At 47.2% G+C, this 19,255-nt stretch overlaps 1 protein-coding gene across 1 annotated transcript in view; it reads right to left on the reverse strand.

Moving 5' to 3' along the window:
• The window catches only part of ATP6V0A4 (ATPase H+ transporting V0 subunit a4), a 248,287-nt gene that overhangs the window by 167,163 nt on the left and 61,869 nt on the right, over window positions 1-19,255 (reverse strand). Inside the window, exons 7-9 of the mRNA XM_085652035.1 lie at window positions 12,426-12,552; window positions 11,642-11,724; window positions 8,572-8,665 (exon numbers count right to left, since the gene is read on the reverse strand). Coding sequence (XP_085508161.1) covers window positions 8,572-8,665; window positions 11,642-11,724; window positions 12,426-12,552 — 304 coding nt within the window. The remainder of the gene's footprint in view (window positions 1-8,571; window positions 8,666-11,641; window positions 11,725-12,425; window positions 12,553-19,255) is intronic.

Here is a 19,255-nt window from a genome sequence, read left to right on the forward strand (position 1 = left end):
AAGTATTAAATCGGGCTCCCCATCAGATCCAACCTCGCCAAAAGTCATCAGCGTAGGGATAGATACTGTACTACCCTTTGTGCAGCAGCTGTTAGAAACCTCCTTTCAAGGAGGGAGGGTCCCGGACACGTGGAAGCAATCAGTTGTTCTCCCCCTGAAAAAAAACCTACAGCAGATATGAACCTACTGGAGAACCTGAGGCCTGTCTCATTGCTCCCTTATTTCTCGAAAATAGCAGAAAAGGTGGTAAACACGCAACTGGTGGCACACATCAACCAACACAATCTATTCCACCCCTCCCAATCAGGTTTTAGAGCAGCTTACTCGATAGAGTCTGCTTTACTCTTTGCTACAGAGACAGTACGCATGCGGGTGAATGAAGGCCTGATGACTGTACTGGTCCTATTGGACCTTAGTGCAGCTTTCGACACGGTTTCCCATACATTACTCCTACACTGTCTCACACTAGGTGGACTGGACGGAGCTGCCTTTAAGTGGATGAACTCCTACCTGCTGGACCGCAGCTTTAAAGGTAAACAACCTCCACACACCTCCAAAAACATTGCTTTATTTCAGGGGGTGCCCCAAGGCTCAATTATGAGCCCCACTCTTTTCAATCTTTACGTCTCCCCCTTAGCGGAGATTGTGGAGAAACATGGGGTCACCATCGTATCATACGCGGACGACATGCAGCTAGTGGTCACCTTGTCCCCCAACTCAGTGAAGGCAGCAAACAAGTTTGCGGACTGCCTAAGAGACCCTGGTAGTATGGAAGTCTCCATCCATCTGGTCTTCAGCCTGGTGGCCAACAATTTTAGGCCCTGTCCCCAACCCTAAAACAGAGGTCAAAAACTTAGGAGTCTGGCTGGATTCTACTCTCTCCTTCGAGACTCATACTAGGAAAGTTGCAGGCAAGTGTTTGGGAAGCCTGAAAATGATGAGAAAAACCTTGGACATTCTGCCTCCTTCTGCTAGGAAAACCTTGGTCCATGCCCTTGTGACAATTCAATTGGACTATGGAAATGTCCTATATCTAGGTGCAACTATAATCCCCTAACACAGGTCATACCCCACTGTCCAATACGAATAGGGGATGTTGACATCTCGTGGAGCCCCCAAGCGGTTCGCTACCTAGGCGTTAGACTATATCAGACGCCGCAAGATATCTACGAGGGGAATTACCGCAAACTGATGGGTGGCATTCGATCCTCGATCCACTTCTGGAAAGGTCTCCAACTGGCTGTCACGGGGAAGATAGCGATTGCAAAAATGATCCCAGTCCCGCGCCTGTTATATCTCTTCTCCAATCTTCCGGTGGTTCCCCCACGATCCCTATTCCGCGAGCTAGACAGCCTGCTAGGGACCCTCATCTGGGGTAATGGTCGTCGGCGTATCGCCCTGGCAAAACTGCAATTGCGACTCGACCAGGATGGGCTTGCGGCCCCATCCTTTGAAGCGTATTTCCTGGCCGCCCAACTACAGTGGGTGTCACGCTGGACGGCGGGTCGGGCACAGGGGGAGCTGATCACTGTGACAGGGCGCATTCAAACCCCCATTATCCACCGCATGTTGTTGCCAGGTGCAGCGCCGCTGCCGTCTGGGCCCCTCCAGGTAATGACTGCGCGCGCCTGTCTGGCGCGCGTTCATCGTCTTAGCCGGGACGCTCCCCTGTATTCTCCGCTTCTGCCGTTGGTGGGATTCCCCAGGGGTCGGACGCATTATACGGAGCGAATGCTGCAGATGTGGACGGATCATGCCGTGACGGAGGCGGGGACGTTGTTCTCTGAGGGAAACTTGCAGGCCTTCGATGCATTGGTTGACGACTTCGAACTTCCCAGGGGACAGTTCCTACGGCATAGGCAACTCCTCATGGACTGCCGCAGGCAGTAGCGTGCGATTGACACGGAACCCCCCACACACCCGGTCATCCATGCGATCTTGCAGATGGGGCCAGTACGCCATCTAGTCACTTGGATCTACAAAGCTATGTGGACCTTGCGGCAACCCACACTTGCAACCCTCAGAGAACACTGGGAAACTGACTTCCACAGACCGCTACACGACAGAGAATGGACCAGGGCCCTTGAGCATACAAAAAAAGTTTCCCGCAATAACCGCTTTAAGAATATACAACTGCATCCTGCACAGGGCGTACCTCACGCCCGAAAAACTACAGAAATACTTCCCAGACAGTTCGTTTACTTGCCCCAGGTGCCTGGAGCCCGCCGCCTTGTTCATACACATGTTTTGGGAATGTCCGACACTTCACAGCTACTGGCACACGATCCACACCGCCCTTCGCACGGTCACGGGGTTACAGGACTTATACACATGGGAGGCGAGCGCCCTGGGTATACATAGGCGGCACAAGCATAAGAAGGTGGAAAGGCGCTATGCCTCCCTGGTGCTTCTCCTAGCCAAACGGTGCATCACCATGCACTGTAAGACACCGGAGGGACCCCCCCTAGCGGCATGGGTAGGCGCAGTCAAAAAGTGGGGTAAGGCGGAGGAAACACTACTCAGAACGGAGGAGGCCCAAGGGATCCGCAAACGCCCGATTTCCCTGCCCTGGGCCATGTTAATGCACTCCTTCGTGCAGGAAACAACGGCAGTGGCGGGCCCACGAATGATTGATCCCCCAGGGACCTCCACGGTCCAGGAGCCCACCCAGGGAGACACACGAGAAGTCCAGGCACCCGGCGGGTCATAGCTGTAGACATCGCCTGATCCATCATCATGCCTCCATATGGGCAGTGAGCAGCGCCCCCACTTCCCTTAGGTCCCCAACTCCCCCCCCCCTGCACCTGCGAAGATCCCGATATCATAGCATACGATGGTCCAGCTCTCAGGCGCAAGATTACTATTGCCCATTATCCGCGACATAGTGCATCCTCCCCAGTTTATATATCCCCAGTTTGTTGATGGTTAGCTCATGGCTGCAATCTCATAGCCTCTATGATACAACTCACAGGGGATAAGGCACACTGCATGGCCCCCATAAGGCGCGGCGACCACCGCGTGTAAGCCCTGCCACCTCTTTCTTCGCGAATCCGGATCCTCACTGACCCCTTTCTCGCCTGTTTACCTTTTTTGTTTTGTCTGAAGAGCAGTTTCAGCGTGGGGGACACACCAGTTGGTGTAACCAGGCACTTTATAAGTGATATCATTATTATTTTATTTATTATTATTATTATGTACATGAAGACAAAAAAAGAAACAGTTTAATAATCTCTGTCCTTTTCTATCCACCCCTTTGGGCATATCGAGGTTGGACACCTCTTCCACACATCATGGCTTTCAAGTGGTGCCTCTGGACAACCTCTCATAAAAGCTGGCCAAGCTAATGCCTTTTAAAATAAAGCAATTTAACATAAAAATAATAAATAAATAAAGAGGCTAAACCAAGGTTGCTGAGAGAAGGCCAGACCTTTGACTTTTCCAGGCCTTATTTGTTCCTTGCTACCCTTCCCTGAGAGCGGCAGATTCACACAGGCGAAAAGGAAGCGGGCGGCTCAGTCCAGGGGTACACCGGGACCCAGTAACTAAATCAGACTGGCTTCTGCGGCCTGTCTCCATATTGTGGCCCTCCTACTTTTCCCTCTCCATTCGCCTAGAACCAGCCTCACGCCTTATTTTTCCTATGTTTTTGCATTGGAAATGATGGCAGTGAAGAGCTGGTGCCTTCGTTTTGAATGGAAAAGTAGCTGCATTTCTTGGCACACAAACCCCACGGTCTCCGACACTGAACTTCTGTACTCAGTCACACTGCCCGGACCCTACTCAGTTTCTTCCAGTAATTTTTGATGTTATTCTGTGTCTCTGTAGCATTTGCTAGGTGATTGGTTGGTCATGCCAGTACACTTTCTATTTAGAATATTGAATCTAACTTGGTCCAGTCCTGCAAATATGCATGTGCAGTTTTGTTCTGCAATCAAATGATCCTCTCCAAATAGCTAGGGTACATCAATGAACCCTATCGCTAGCTACGTTGACCTGCTCTGTTGACAAGTTCTCACATATAGAAACCGACTCTAATGACAGATAAATGTCATGGCTTCTTCATTCCACTGCACCCATTTCCTTGACTCTACATGGTCTCCAGCTTTACCTTTGCTTTCTCTGTACTTTTGTTCCCACATGTCTTTGCCAGGCTTTTATAGATTTGAACCCAATATTTTAGCATGGCTGCCAAGTGACGTGAAGCTACTTGTGACACCAACACAAGTCCAGGCTTGTATGGCAACGACATTATGCATGCGGACACTCAGGTTTGCTTCCTCCCTTAAAATATAGTCCAATGTCATGGTATGTTATGTGTATTTTTATAGCACAGTATCACCCGAGCCAGTTCTAGCTCTGATGCTGGGGACAGTAAGTTTCAACCGTCAAAGTTCAGTTGGCCGCAACATAAGAAGTGCATGGGACTGTTTTATAAATGTGATGTTAGCTCTGTTCCATCAATAGAAATGATTGTTTCTCTGTCCCTGCTCACAAGTCCTTTTTTCATACACCGGGGAATTCAACATGTTTCAAGCTGGCCCTCATATGACACTGCTCCTTCGGCCTTGGGGCCGAGCTATGAAAAGAACGCCCCAAGACCCCCTCACCCCAACTCCCTTTGGTAAATGATCATAGATTGTCCCCTACCCCCTCTATTTTGTGAGTCAATCACATGAGCTGCTGACATCAAGTTTGTCGCTCCCTGTTGTTTAGAAAAGGGGTGCTGATCCACGAAGGTCAAGCTATGTCAGGTCTTCGGGTTACCCACATGAGATACATTTACTCTTAGGGCCCAATTACTCTGGAGGTCCGTGGACTGCCAGACTTGTGGTGGCGTGGCAGTGGCGGTCTTGCGACTAGCACATTATGACCCGAGTGGTCGTGCCAACTTGGGACCTCCAACTCTGCCAGGGAGGCGTGGAAGTCAAGAGGCATCTATGCTTAGCGCGATTGCCGCTTTCTCGCCAAGCTTATTACAACTTTTATCTCCGCCACTGATTTCATAGCGGTCTTTCCTCCATGAAAATAGTGGCGGAGATAAAAGAAAGGGGGCCCTACAGGGCCCACTTATGCCTCACACCTTGTGGATTCAAACAGGGGGACACAACATGTTCCCCCCGTGTACATGCACAGAAGTTCCAGCATGGCATGGACTTTCTAATCCATGCCCTGCTGGAACTTCCTTTGACGTTTCCATTGCAGTGTCTATTTTATAAGCACAGCCGTGGGAACGGCAAAGGAAGCGCCCACCAATGACAAAAAAAGTCATTATTTGGCAGCGGTTCTCACACGGCTTTGGTGATGCGGCAGCGGAGCGGTCCAGCAGCTGCACCGTCAAACTCTTAATCCGGCCCTAAGTGGGTATCAATAACATGGTCTGTGGTTATCTTGAAAGTCTGGCATGGTACATGGATGTGCCCCCGTAGACGCTCATTGAATGCCCCAACAGGCAAAAGATACATTGTTCTTTCATCTTCCATGAAACAGAAGGTTGTTTCCGCTCAAAGCCCGTCTCCATTAGCACAGGCAGAGTAAGAAGGTGGTTCTGCTTGTGACACGTGAATTACAGAATATGAGGCAAAGAGAAAAGGAACACCTGGATAACAATATAACTTACTCCTATACCATATCTGTGAATTGGTCCAAGTGAATAAGAGATAGCCCGTTGAACCTGGCATTAATTGGCACGACCTCTATATGCATGCAAATTTGACGTGCTTTTGGACCACTCCGCTGTGCAATGGTAGGAGTGATGTCTTCACTTGTCATTTCCTTTCCCTGGGTTTGCATGGCCTATTAGCTCATGTCTCAGCACAGGAGCCTTTAGAGTGGTGGGAAGGGTGCGGAAATGGGAGAAACGGTTTAAAGGTATTGAGACTGGAGCATAAGTGTGAAAGGAAGTTGCTGATTTACCACAACATACTGTGTCCTTCTATAACATTATTTATTGTGCACCTGGCAAGGATGGAGAAGAAGAGGGTGAGATGCATTCAGGTGATGTTGCTGCATTGGTTTGGGTGACGGAAGGTGAACATGAGTTTACAAGCTGTCCGGAAGTGTGAATAGGAGCAGGCCATAGAGAAGATGATGAGTACAAGGATGCTACTAAACTGATTGCGGAAGTGTAACATAAGAAAAAGCCCTGAGTATTAATGTAAGACCTCCTTTGAACATAAATGATGAATTATCAACTGCGAGTGGAATGGTGGCGCGTGGAGATGTATTGTTTGTTCCAGGCCCATTAAGATGTAAAGTAGCTCCGTTAGCACACAAAAAACATGCCCTCATGACGGGCACCAAGAAGAAACTAAGGATGAGATACTGGTGGCCCTCATATTGATTTGGAGGTGGAAATGTATGTCAATATATCACTCATGTGGGACAGTTGACATTACCTTGAAGGTCTCTACATGTGCCTTGGCTCCTGTTATGTTATCTTAAAGACCCAGATAAATAGTTGCTATCGATTTGATAGGACCTTTGAACACTATACTCGTGTGATTATGCTTTACCATTGTACTAATAGAGCATTATGCATAATTAATGGAGATATAGTTCATTGCAAACCCCTCATTTATATCTGGGAACACAATCCTTATACAAATGGGTTTTCACAAGAAGCTTTTCCGAAACAGCTAGTGTGCGACAATCGAGTCAAATTCATGTCGTTAGAGATAACCATGAGGCTGCTATTAAGTATACATTAAGATGGACTCATATCCCACACATAATAATGGGTACATAGAAAGCGTAAACAGATTGATAAACGAGACAGTTCCGTTGGCCCTAAGCTGGTGGGAACCTTTACTAAACGCTTTGCGACCATGCTTTTGGTTGTTTCTTACTACATCCCATCGTACAACTGACACAACTCGATTGGAGCTGTCAAGAGGAAGAGGGAGCAGATGTCAGCAAGTTAAGTCCTTTGGGTAAAAATGTGTAAGAAGTGGGAAGTAAAGTTGTGCCCAGAGAAAGTGAGTGTGTTGAGTGAAACTGTGCAACGTAATAGAGTAAAATGAGGAAACAGCGTCGCTCATGGAATGCTACGGCTGAAGTGGAAGTGGCAGTGGGTGTGCACATGAGAATCAAGTGTGCACATGGAAGTAAGTACAAAACTCATTCAACATGAAGGTTCTGCATTCCTCCTGAGGAGAAGGGCAGTGGTGAAATGCTCCACAAGTGGTTAAAGTGAATCAGCCCATAGTAACTAGTTCAGAATCAACCCAAGTTAGTCAGGGAGATGCAATGATGGCAAATGTGCGAGCCAATGAAACAGAATCACAGGTGAAGTAAAGGTTGGCTATCTCAAGGAGAATAAGAACAATGCAGCTGATGACATGTCAAACAAAAGATTCGCTAATCCTGGTCAGTGTGATATCCCAAGCTGGTTGGATGGAGGCAAGCTCCGTAATGTGTGGCCTAACAGTTAGAGTGGTCAACCTCGGATCTGGGGAACTGGGTTTGAGTCTCAGTAGGGACGCTCAACATCCTATGATTCTGGGCAAATCACTTAATCTCCCCGTGCCTAACAAAATGATTGTGTCCGTGTATAATGCAACTGATGTAACATGTAAAGCGCTCTGATACCTTCGGGTCGAGTTTGCGCTATATGACACTCCCCCCAAAAAATGTGGGTCCTCCTGTATGGTTAAAGAACACTGTAATGTACTGCTTCCTCTGAAAAGGGAGAAGGTGTTATGTTCATTTGTCCATTCCCTTTGTTTTGTTTATCCCGTTGGCTTTGGCCTACCCGAGAGTGCCTTTAGAACGTGAAGGGTGGTGAGAGGGGTGAGGGGATGTGAGGAAGGGTTTCACCGCATTTAGACTGGAGAGGTGGGAGCATAAACACTAAAGGAAGTCACTGAGATACCTCCATGTGTCACATCTTATTTAACAAGGAGCTAGTAGAGGTAGTGAACGGAGCTGCTTACCCCCACCCCACCCCCACCCCCAGCGCCTTGAGACCCTAACGGGTGAGTAATGAGCTTTACTATTCACAGATTTGTTGATTGTGGTTAGGAAGGGGGGCAGTAGTGAAGATAACATTCAAGGAAATGCATGGCAAAGACCCCGTGGAGAAGCCGGGCCTAGATTAAGAAAGCCTGACAAGAGACACGGCTGGAAAGTTGTGTTGAGAAGCAGAGCGGATAATGCAGCAATTTGAAAGACCTGATGAGCCGCGGGGTGGGAAAGAGATAGGTTAAGTAGACACAATGAGTGTTCGATGGTGACAGAAAGGTGCTGCTCGAGATGTTGACTATGTGCAGGTAAAGGGTTTCCAAAGGGCTGTATGTTATGTTGTTCCTCAACACGTGTCACACCTTTTCACCTAATATTCAAAGCCCAGAGATGTAGCAAACAGTACATAATCCAGCCCAGGAATATTTTTGGGATAAGTGCTTATGGAAGGCCATCTTATTCGTTTAGATGCTCCTGGTCTAGTTAACTAGACCAGTGTTTTACAGAAATCTGGGGCCCGTGCATGGTCTCTCTGTCCCTATCGTATCATGTTATGACAGGGTTGAGTCACTTCACCATCATTTCTTAAACAGTATTCCATGAAGCTCTTACCGTGTTAAGGTCTTCAATTCTTGTGTTCACTCCAGCAGCCATCTCGCGGCGCTCCGTCACGGACTCCGGGCAGGGGTACAACGTAGCACGGAAGCTGTTGATGGCGGAAGCACAAAGAACGCAGAATGAGACTCACTCTGAACGTGAACACACAACACCCACACACCAAGGATGGTGACCATTGACACGCGTCTCTGACAAGTCAAGAACCTTGTTAAACCCATTCTGGTCAGCAGTGGTTGACAACCCTTATGGAGCAATATTTGAATAAAATCTGATGGGAAAGTCATTTCTGTTCCCCCCACTAAAGAAGAGAAAGAATCATAGATTACAACACTATAAAGGCAATTATAGGGCTTCTGTGCCTAGTGCTGAACCCCTCTTCCCAAGCGTCTGCGCTCTAAACCGTATTAGATCCCAATTGGTGTTACCACCAAGACACGTACCGTGTAATAACAGTAATGCAGCTCTAGACATCTAATCAGACAATACTCAGGTGTAAGTTGGGAGCTGAACTTGTGTTCCTGAAGTTGCTGTGGACTGATTTGCAACACCTGTGATGTAACCAATGTGGTCCTGATCCTTTAAAAGTAAGTATGCATCTAGCTCCTGGCAGTTTCAGTATCTATGTAAGTGATACTGTTATCATACATCGCCCTTATTGACATACATGCCATGAGATGACACTTCTATGATCTTATCAACGATCAAAAGGCATGAAATACCTCTTCCCACCCACATATGATTTGGGTGCAATTATTGTGGAAGTCCTTAAATTGTTCACTACATTTAGCCGTCAGCCATTTATGCCATGCCAAAAGATACCACGCTTACACCTTATTCATCGCAGCCAAGACCTGTATCGAACCCCCCTCAGCATCAGACGAAGCCCAACACTGCAAGCCTTCAGAAAGGACCTCAAGACCTGGCTCTTCAGATGACCTCAGAGCTGCCCAAACCCCCTCACCCCAGTGCCATGAGACCCTCATGGGTAATTAGTGTGCTATATAAATCCCTGTTCTGTTGATTGATTGGCATTTTCAGTGCTGGAAAATAACTTATTAGGAAGTGATGCAACTCTGTGGCATTTTCCGCAATACAGTGAATTTACAGTGCTTGCAACATAAGCCACTGTCCGTTGCATAGTTTGCAAATTTCACAAACCACAATATTGGTTCAAGCTTGGCTGACCAAAAGTTACCAAAAATAGCGCGGCGCAAGGTGCTGTTCAATGGCAGATCATCTGCAAAGGTGACTGGACACCTTTCAGTGCAATTGCTGCATTTATGGGTTAAACTGGTACTAAAGAGGTGAAAGCTTTGTTCACACAGTATTAATGTATGTTAGAATTGCAACATAGTGAAATAATACTGCCATCAAATATACTGCGCATGCCGCATTATTTCTTTTTCTTGATGTTTAATTTACCGAGCAGTACTGCATCATTTGGTCATCCATTGCCCTGTGAGTACCAAGATTGGCACTGTTGGCATCATCACTGAGAAAAATGAACTTAAAAGTAGCCTTCAGCCTTCCAGAATAGATGGAAAATTCTACTCAGTAACTTAAGACAGAAAAACGTGTCTTGGACACCTGGGTAACCATATAGCGGTCCTCATTCATCTATATTTCTTGATTCTTTGCTGTCTCCTCCTGAGGAGGCAGACAATCATTGAATGAAGGCCACATTTGCTCCAGGTCTGCTATCGTGGATACACTAACAATTACAACCTCTGTGTTGCAGCCATTTGTTTTGAGTCTGGCTTGACAGTGCAGCTGTCTGCACAACATATTGTTAACAATTCTTTACAATATACATAGCCAGAAATTTGTCTTTGTAAAGAGCAGACTTTCTCTCTCACTTCATGCTATTTGGTGTATCATTCCACCTACTCAGTAGTGCTTGTACTGTAAAGTATGAGGTTCTATTTTGCATCTTAAGTGTACATTGAATCATGATATATTACATTTTGTATTTCATAAAAGCATATCGAAAATAATATTTTTAATAGTTTTTTTCACTGGTTCAGTTGGGCTTTTCTTAAAATAAATTGGTCATACCCATTGGCTTTGCCAATGCATATTAATGTGTTTATTTGCCAATCAGCAATTGTTATCATATAGTTGGAGAGGTTTAGACATGAATCTTCTAGCAACGGTTTTAGCCTGAATCGTCATGAGTGTAGTTGTACATGTTCATGCCAAATATTGGGATGAGTCTAATCATGTAAGAGATCAGATTAAACAACATTAGGAGACAGAGTTGAGGCTCAAGCAACACCTTTTTTTAGTCTTAAAAGAAAGCAATGCTGAAAAACCTAACATTAACATAAGTGTGCTCCCACTGCTTGTTATCGGTCATTCAAAGATGTGTCAGTGCACCCCCAGACTACCTGATGCATCGTCAGTTTGTGCACCGGGATCCAATGGTCAATGGCGTCAAAGGCTGCTGATAGGTCTCACAAGCTCACAGCACTCTACCACCAACATCTTGATCAAGAGTCAGGTCATCTACAATAGCCGTCTCCACTGTCTCAGTGCCGCAGAGACCTGCCTGGACTGCATCAAGCAGGGCTTCCATGAGGTTCTGAAGCCGTGGTGCCGCTGCCCTTTCCATAAGCTTCGAGGCTATTAAAGGCTCAGCCCAGGGCGGTAGTTTCACAGACATCAGATCATCTAGAAGGTCCTTGATGACTGTCAATAATCTGCTTCAGTGGTCACGAGACCCAGCCAGGTTGCAAGGACACATTCAGGATCCCACTCAAGTGGTGAGAGACTGGTGGGAGAAGTCATACAGGGCAGTGCAGGGGTCCAGCGGAGACCCCATGCACTGATGTTGTTTCAACAGAGGAAGCGCAGACCTGTTGGCTTCGCCAATGCTTGTTAAAACTGGTGTAGTATTGGGTGTGGATGCTGTACTGTGTTTTGGTACAACTGCCAAACAAAAATAAAACTTTAAAAAGCATGAAATGAGTGGCAGGATTAATACTTGAAACTAGTAGTCGGGTTGGAGTTTGGGTAATAAGTTGCCAGATGTCCCGCCCACTGCTCCTTGGACGATGTCGCTCACCCTTCGCAGATCTTTCTGATTTTTTGCCGCAGTTGCTCCCCTTGGAAGAAAATAATGAAAACATTCTTCTTCACCTCCTCTTTCTGAAATGGCAATAAAATAAGAGATTGTTGTACAGTTTACAAAACTTGCTTCAAAAAAAGATGTATTCCTAGTGTGAGCTCCCCATTGTGGTACATTTAGCGTGCATGATTGAAGGGCATTATGCCACACCCTTCCCTGTTTGACCTACAGGATGGCTCAGTTTGCTGACCACTAACTGCTGGTAAACGGGGTGCTCTGGAGGCCATGTGTTCGACTCAGCCTCACATGGCTGGAGGTACTATGATCGTAACCAAGAGCGGAAGGAATATTCGGGACAACCTGATAATACTTGCGTAACCCCCTTTGTAAGGGTCTGCCTAATTGTAGCTTGTAACCTAATTCCTGATCTCAACAATATGTAATGTAATGCGACAAAATTGCTTACGTATTGTAATAACTATTCTTCTGTAAAGCGCTTAGAGACCCACAGGGTGATGATTGTGCTCTATTGCAACTTGAAATATGTGAGCGAGCACTGCCCTACTGCTTGCATTGATGCAAATATGCATACTTCATGCCTGCATGCTCAAGTAACTGGACACATGTACTTTGTTCTACGTGTCTGTGTCTACATCAGTGATATCCCCACAGCTGGCCCAATGAATCCATACCGGAAGTGTACCATGGCTTCCTATGCCATAATGTGGCCTCTGCAAAATATCTCTGGAGCGGACATGAATGCAAGAGGGTGCACACATACCGTGACCGGGTCCTCCAGGGCCGTCTCCAGCTCACCGTACTTCAGGTAGATGTTTCCTCGACAGACGCGCCACAACAAACGCTCAAAGGCGGCCATTCGCTCTCTCCCAATAACGCCAGCAATAAACCTGAACAGGAAAAAATAACAGCCACTCAACCTCTCAATCTAGAAAACAAATCCAAAATAAGAGACAGTCCTAGAAACTCTGCCCTTTTGTGATCCTTTTTTCTGCCAGTTATTCATGCAGCCCCTTCCTCCTCCGCCGCTCTGGAAGAGGAATCCGCTCAGGAGGCCAATGAGCCGCTCTCTAGATGAAGCAGTCCCTTCGACAGCGCAATACATTTATGAGGACAGGACAACCCCAATCACATATTAACATCTCTCTTAAGCACTCTCTGAATGTAAAGTAAGATAGTCCCTCCTTTGTTGAAAGTTACACAAGGAACTTAAAAGTTCTTGCAGACAGGATTTAAGAAAAGCACTTAAACCATAACACAAATGCCTCGACTATATAGGGAAAGAAGGGGGTTCCTGGGCTGAGACACGTACTGCGATTGTGTGTTTCGCTTATGCTGCTTATGTGGGGATGTTTTTACTGATTTACGAGTTACGAGCTACGAGTTTTAATATTGGCCTGCTGCTTATTCATTTTCCTCATACCCGCACTTTAAAAGATCACTAATTGCTTATTTTGCACATTCCTCTTTTAATCTATCTATCTGCTGGTCGCGGCGAGGGTCGGAGGGTATTTCCTTCCCTCGCGACGCCATCTTGCTTCTGGTGCAGGTCAGCGCGCTAGTTGTTTTTACCAGGGACGCATTTAATGCGCGTCGCATGGACGCGCAGCGGGCGCGCGCAGCGGGCGCGCCGAAGGCGCGCCAAAGGAAAGCCCGTCTGCGCCCGTCCGCGCCCCGGCAGCGACCAGCGCCAGAAACGCTGTACCACGACCCGTGCGCTCTCTTGTTACTGCCGGTCGGGTGGTATATTCGGGGGTCGCTCTCAGGGGCTTGAATGTGGCAGCCTGTCGTCATCCACATCCGTGGGATGTTACAGCTATCCCGCTTGGAGCCTGTAGTTCCTGCGGTTTCCAGTTGGGGTTGGTTTGTGCGCTTCCCCCTATCATAACCCCGCGTTTTAAAGGGGGATCTAACCCGGTGCAGCTTTCTGCTGCACTCATCAATGTTCGCTCACTAAAAAAACATCATGCGGAAGTTCATGGGCTGTTAGAGGATGGGGCCTTGGATATGCTGTTTCTTACGGAGACCTGGCTTGACTCCTCCGCGGCCCCTATAGTCGCGTTGGCCACCCCTATGGGCTATAAGATCCTGAGAGCTGATCGTAAAGGGTCAAGAGGGGGAGGTGTTGCTGTCATCTACAAAGAATGCTGGGATCTTTCCTTGGGTGACTCTCAGGATTGGGCAGGCTGTAAGGTATTGGACTTTAGTGTCCGACTTTCAGCTCACTTCACGCTTGGGGCCTCCTTGACCTATCGGCCACCGGGCCCGCCCGGCTCTTTTCTCCAAACTTGGGGAGATTCCCTTACTGCTAGGGCGGTCAGGTTCTCTCATTATTTGGTGTTGGGAGACCTGAATTTTCACTTGGATATGCCTCATGAGAGGGAGGTGATGGACATATTGGATCATCTAGCTATGGCCCAACTTGTCCAGCTTGTCCGCCTGCCTACTCATCAGGCTGGCCATCTATTGGATCCTATTTGCTCCAATTTTGCCATCACGGTTAACGACCCTCTCCCCCTGACGTGGTCCGATCACTTTATATCGTATTTCTCCTGGACAGTCTCCAGGACAGAGGCTTGGCTGCCTGGCTTTTCGAAACCTGTCCTGGGGAAAATTGACACCCAGGACTTTGTGCACGCTTTGGACTCCACCAGGCCGGTACTGTCCGGGAGCTTAGAAGAGTGTATGACGGGACTCACGGATTGGCTGTCCAAAGCGGTGATTTCTGTTACCTCTCGTCAGCCCATAAAACCAGCCAGAGCATCCCCTTCTAAACCATGGTTTACCCCGGCTCTTAAAGCTCTAAAACACGATTGCAAAATCTTGGAGCGGGCATGGCGGAAGAGTAATTACTGCCCTGTGGCGAAATTAAAACTACGTACTATGCAAAGATCCTATTATGGCACCATATCTGCGGCTAAAAGACAGTTTTATGCGGTCCGCATTGCGGCGGCCAGGAACAATTCCAAAGAAATCTTTGCTATAGTTCAGAGCTTCATCTCTCCTTTGGCTCAGAAAAGTTCCACACCCTCCTCTCTCGACTGGTGTAATACTCTGTCAGAGTTTTTTAGAGATAAGATACTGGCCATTCAGGCATCTTTTTCTCCTGACAGTGATGTACGGGATGGCGTACGGATTGCTTTGCCCACTCCCTCTACCTTACTGTCTGCTTTTTCCCCGGTCTCTCCCTTGGAAACTCTGAAGATTCTTAAAGGGCTCAAGTCGGGATCCCCTGCTGATGCATGCCCGGCCAGACTCTTAGCAGAGGCTGCCGATTGTATCTATCTGGAGGTTAATCTGATTATCAACCTTTCCCTTCAGTCTATGGTGGTCCCTCAGGTCTGGAAGCAGGCAAAGATTCTTCCTTTGCTGAAGAAACCGTCTTTGGACCCGCTCAATCCGGTCAGCTATCGGCCCATCTCCCTCCTGCCAGCCATTGCTAAGGTTTGTGAGAAGGTGGTGCACAAACAGTTGTCGGATTTTGTGGAGGCGGAGGGTATTTTACATCAGGCACAATCGGGGTTTCGGACTGGCCATTGCACCGAGACGGTTCTGGTCGAGGTGGTCGAGGCGGTTCGAACTTGCCTGGATGAGGGGGGCAGAGCAGCCCTGATCCTATTGGACCTCTCGGCGGCCTTCGATACGGTCCCACACGTCCTTTTGATGACCCGTCTCACGGAGATTGGAGTCTCTGGGGCCGCGTGGGGCTGGCTCAGGTCTTTTCTGGAGGAAAGGGCCGAACAGATCTGGATCCCCCCGTTTAGTTCCTCCCCTCATTTGGTCACTACGGGAGTCCCGCAGGGCTCTGCACTTAGCCCCCTGCTCTTCAATATTTACGTCACACCGTTGATTCATCTTGCTGAGGATCTGGGGGCTAAGGTACTGGCGTATGCTGACGACACCCAGCTTCTTTTTACGTGGGATAAGACCTCCAGCTCTGTTCTGGCCGCCCAACAGTGCCTTCGATCCATCTTTTCCTGGCTGGCTAATGCTCAGCTCAAGTGCAATGAGCAGAAATCTGAGATCTTGCTCTTCGGCACGTTTCCTACTGACTTCCGTCAACAGTTGTGGCCTCAAGAGCTTCCTCCTCCCTTTTCGGAAGGACAGCCCACTAAGAACTTGGGCATTTGGTTTGAGGAGAACCTGTCCTTCTCCACACACATTAAGAAAACGGCCGGATGTTGCTTTGGCCTGATTAAAACACTCAGGAGCTTCTTCCCACTGATCCCGCAGGCAGCCAGAGTAACCGTGACCTGCGCGCTTATTCTCTCTCGGCTAGACTATGCCAATTCCTTGTTCATTGGAGCACCTGGTTATTTGGTCAAGAAGCTGCAGGTGGTCCAGAACACGGCGGCTAGGCTGGTCTTAGGTTTTCCATCTAGGTCGAACGTCACCACGCACCTAAAATCTCTTCACTGGCTGCCGATCTCGGCCAGGATCAAATTTAAATCTTTGGTCCTGGCACATCGTGCTCTTCATGGGCAGGGCCCACTCTATCTTCAAAGACGCTTTGCCTTTTATGCGCCTGCAAGGGTCATGCGCTCGTCGGCTCTCCGCCTGGCTGTCGTCCCGCGATTCAAGCTTCAGAGGATGGGAGGCAGCTCTCTGGTGGTCAGAGCTAGTAGGGCCTAGAATGCCCTTCCTCTTGATCTTCGCCACACTCAGGAGCTCGCATCTTTCAAGAAAAAGCTTAAAACATTCCTTTTTGTATGAATGTCTCTTTCCCCCCCTTTGGTTCGCGCCGGGACACTCCTGAGTAGCCGAGCGCGTTACAAATGGAATAAATGAAAATGAAATGAAAGATGGCCTATGGTTTACTTGCATAGGCGCTTCAGGATGAGTCCTTAAACTGATGATTAAAGTAAAGTTATTGAGTGCATCACCTGGCTGCTGATGCCCATAGATCCAGAAACACAATAGGGATCTGTAAGTTCAAATATTGAGAAATATGTTGAATGCACCATTCAGGAAGAGAAGCGTGTCTCGGTGGTGCTAAGCGATCTGGGATGTCCCATTCTGAAAATGACCATGACACAGGTAGGTAATCCTGCCTGCAAATGGCTGCCCGGTATCCACTTTACCATTCTCCTCGAATTCCAACCTAAACAAATTCTGGATTCATCCTAAGGCCTGGCACTCTTAACAATCAGGCTCTTGCCTTTTATTTTGAGGTAGTTAATGATCTAATAAAACTGGTTTATGGAAGAAACAATGTTGTATTATTACTCTTGCAACTTCTAGCAGCAATATAGAATATAAGATGTTACCGCGGTGTCGAACAAAGCCCTCGGCTAGGTCAGGGTGTTTTTAAAGGTCAAACGATCCAGGGTTCTCAGACAGCAGTGTCTTTCACCACAGAATGGAGAGCTATGGAGAGCCACAAAACAAAGCTTTGTTTCCATTAATGTTCAACCTCTGACCCTTTCATGTTATGATTAGAGCCTCCTGTGGTTGATTAACACCTTTAAATGTGGCTTCCTTGGTTGCAAGTTGTGTAAGTTGGACAGACTGCCTAAAGAATTACAGGCAATACAATGTTGAATGTACATAAGTAATGGTATTTCCCTAGCGCAAACCTAGTCAAGAGGCAGCGGACCGCTGCATATGGTTTGAAAATAACATGCTGTGTCTCAAAATCTTAAAACATAATTTTGGGCAGTTCGTGCTTCTCACTCCTGGATCAATTTTTATCGGTACTGGGATCATACAAGAGTTTTTGGCCATGATGTACTAAGGTCTCCAGACCAAACGCCTGCATTGACCATCAATTCCGTCTTCATCATGAAGTTTGAGATCTCAACAGGAAGATTCATACTCCTGTCACAGACATGAAAGGACAGAACCTGCCCGGTGATAGCAATCCTAAGCTAACCCAACCCTAGATGGATTAGTTTGAGGCTCTCTGCGAAGTCCTCCCAGATTATCCCATAAGTAAGCTGCGTGTGCTTCAGTGTAGGGTCGTTCACCTGGTCGCCCAGCAAAGAGGCATCAAACTTTCAAACCAAATCTGGAAATACTCCAGGGGTTCTCTTTCAAGGGTGTTGCCTTTGTGAAATCTTTGCTGATAGATATATCTGGTCATGGTAAATTATTTCTTGAAATTTAAGAGATCTACTGATGGATGCCAGTTGGGGATCACCAGGATGGCAGCTGCTAATGCTACCCCGGCTGCCCTCGATACTACTCCTGCTGCCCCCTGGAGCCAGAGCTCTTGAGAGAAGGAAGAGAACGTAAAGGATGCTCTAAACCCCTGCCTACTCTTTAGTTTCACTCCTTGAGCTTTTCAGGGTCACTAAGCAGCAAATGGCGGCTGTTGTGGGACTAACCAGGACAAGGGAGTGAAATCTGTGATGTCACTGTGGTTGAAGAAGGGCCTGATTTCCCTTCCACAATCCCTGGCATTTTGTAGAATCAACAACTATGACCGAGATGTTTCGCGTGGCTCAGTTCTTTGGCGAGATCTCCATACAGCTGCCCTTGTGCAATCTTCTGAAAACAAAACTCGTTGGTGTGTAAAGATTCTCTTTTCTGCCCTCTTTTAATTTTTACTCTTATATCAAATATCTTTGCTAAGCTGATTAGGTAATAGAGTGCCATAAAAAAAAAAAAAACTAATATTTTTGTAGGTAGATAGAGTATAGAGACATCCATGGCATGGACAATAAAGAACAAACATTGGGTACGTCAATAGGTCTGGCTTTAAAGAAATGATGTATGGTAATGTGAAGCATTATAGGTAAATAGCATGAGAATATATATGTATTTCTTTGGAAGCTGAAAAACTGTAGAATAATATTGGGGTGTGTTTAAAAGGTCGCACTGTCAAGCTAGACCTAAAAATCCATGTAGGTTAATGACGGACCTCCTCCCATCTGTACTGTTGCCAGAGAAAAGAAACATATACTGTCTAGTTATTTAAGACACTTTATAGTAATCCAATGTCTTGTACAGCAGCAGGATAAATAAATAAAATTATCACAACTGTGGGACGCAAGCCCTATTTTTGTGGAACCATACAACCTTTGTCCAATAAAACCATGTACTTCTGACTACCAACATGTGGACGGAGCCAAAGCCACTATAGTGATGCTCACAGAATTGTCTGGCAACAACTGCACTTTGAAGCAAGACCATAAAAATGGCCTTCCAGGGCTTCTATCTTTAATGGTTGTTAATGCCCACAGCGATTGGGAAATACTGTGATTTTGGCGCGGGCCCTTACTTCCATCTTGAACCACTCTGTGCCTGGCTTGAAACAACGGCGGACATCTTGGGTGAGGGTTGAGCAGCGGAGCGGTCTAGTCGTCATAAGGACGCTAGACCGGTATTTAAGCTGGGAAAATCAGGCGGCTGGTCACTTGAAATCGCTGGGAAAGAGTACTGCGGCAACATTGTTAAGCTGTAGTACATTTTAGTACGTAGCGCGCTCACTTGGAGCAACATAGTGTATTTTAGACTCTCCCGTTTTGTCATTTGTGTTTGATGCATATTTTGCCATTTGCCCCTTGTTTTTATCTGTCATCCCACTGCCGCATACCTGCACTTTAAAAATTTGAATTCACCGCGTTTGGAGCGGGCCCTTACTTCCATCTT

This window comes from Triturus cristatus, chromosome 4_1 (genome assembly GCF_964204655.1).
Source record: "Triturus cristatus chromosome 4_1, aTriCri1.1, whole genome shotgun sequence".
Lineage (NCBI taxonomy): Eukaryota > Metazoa > Chordata > Amphibia > Caudata > Salamandridae > Triturus > Triturus cristatus.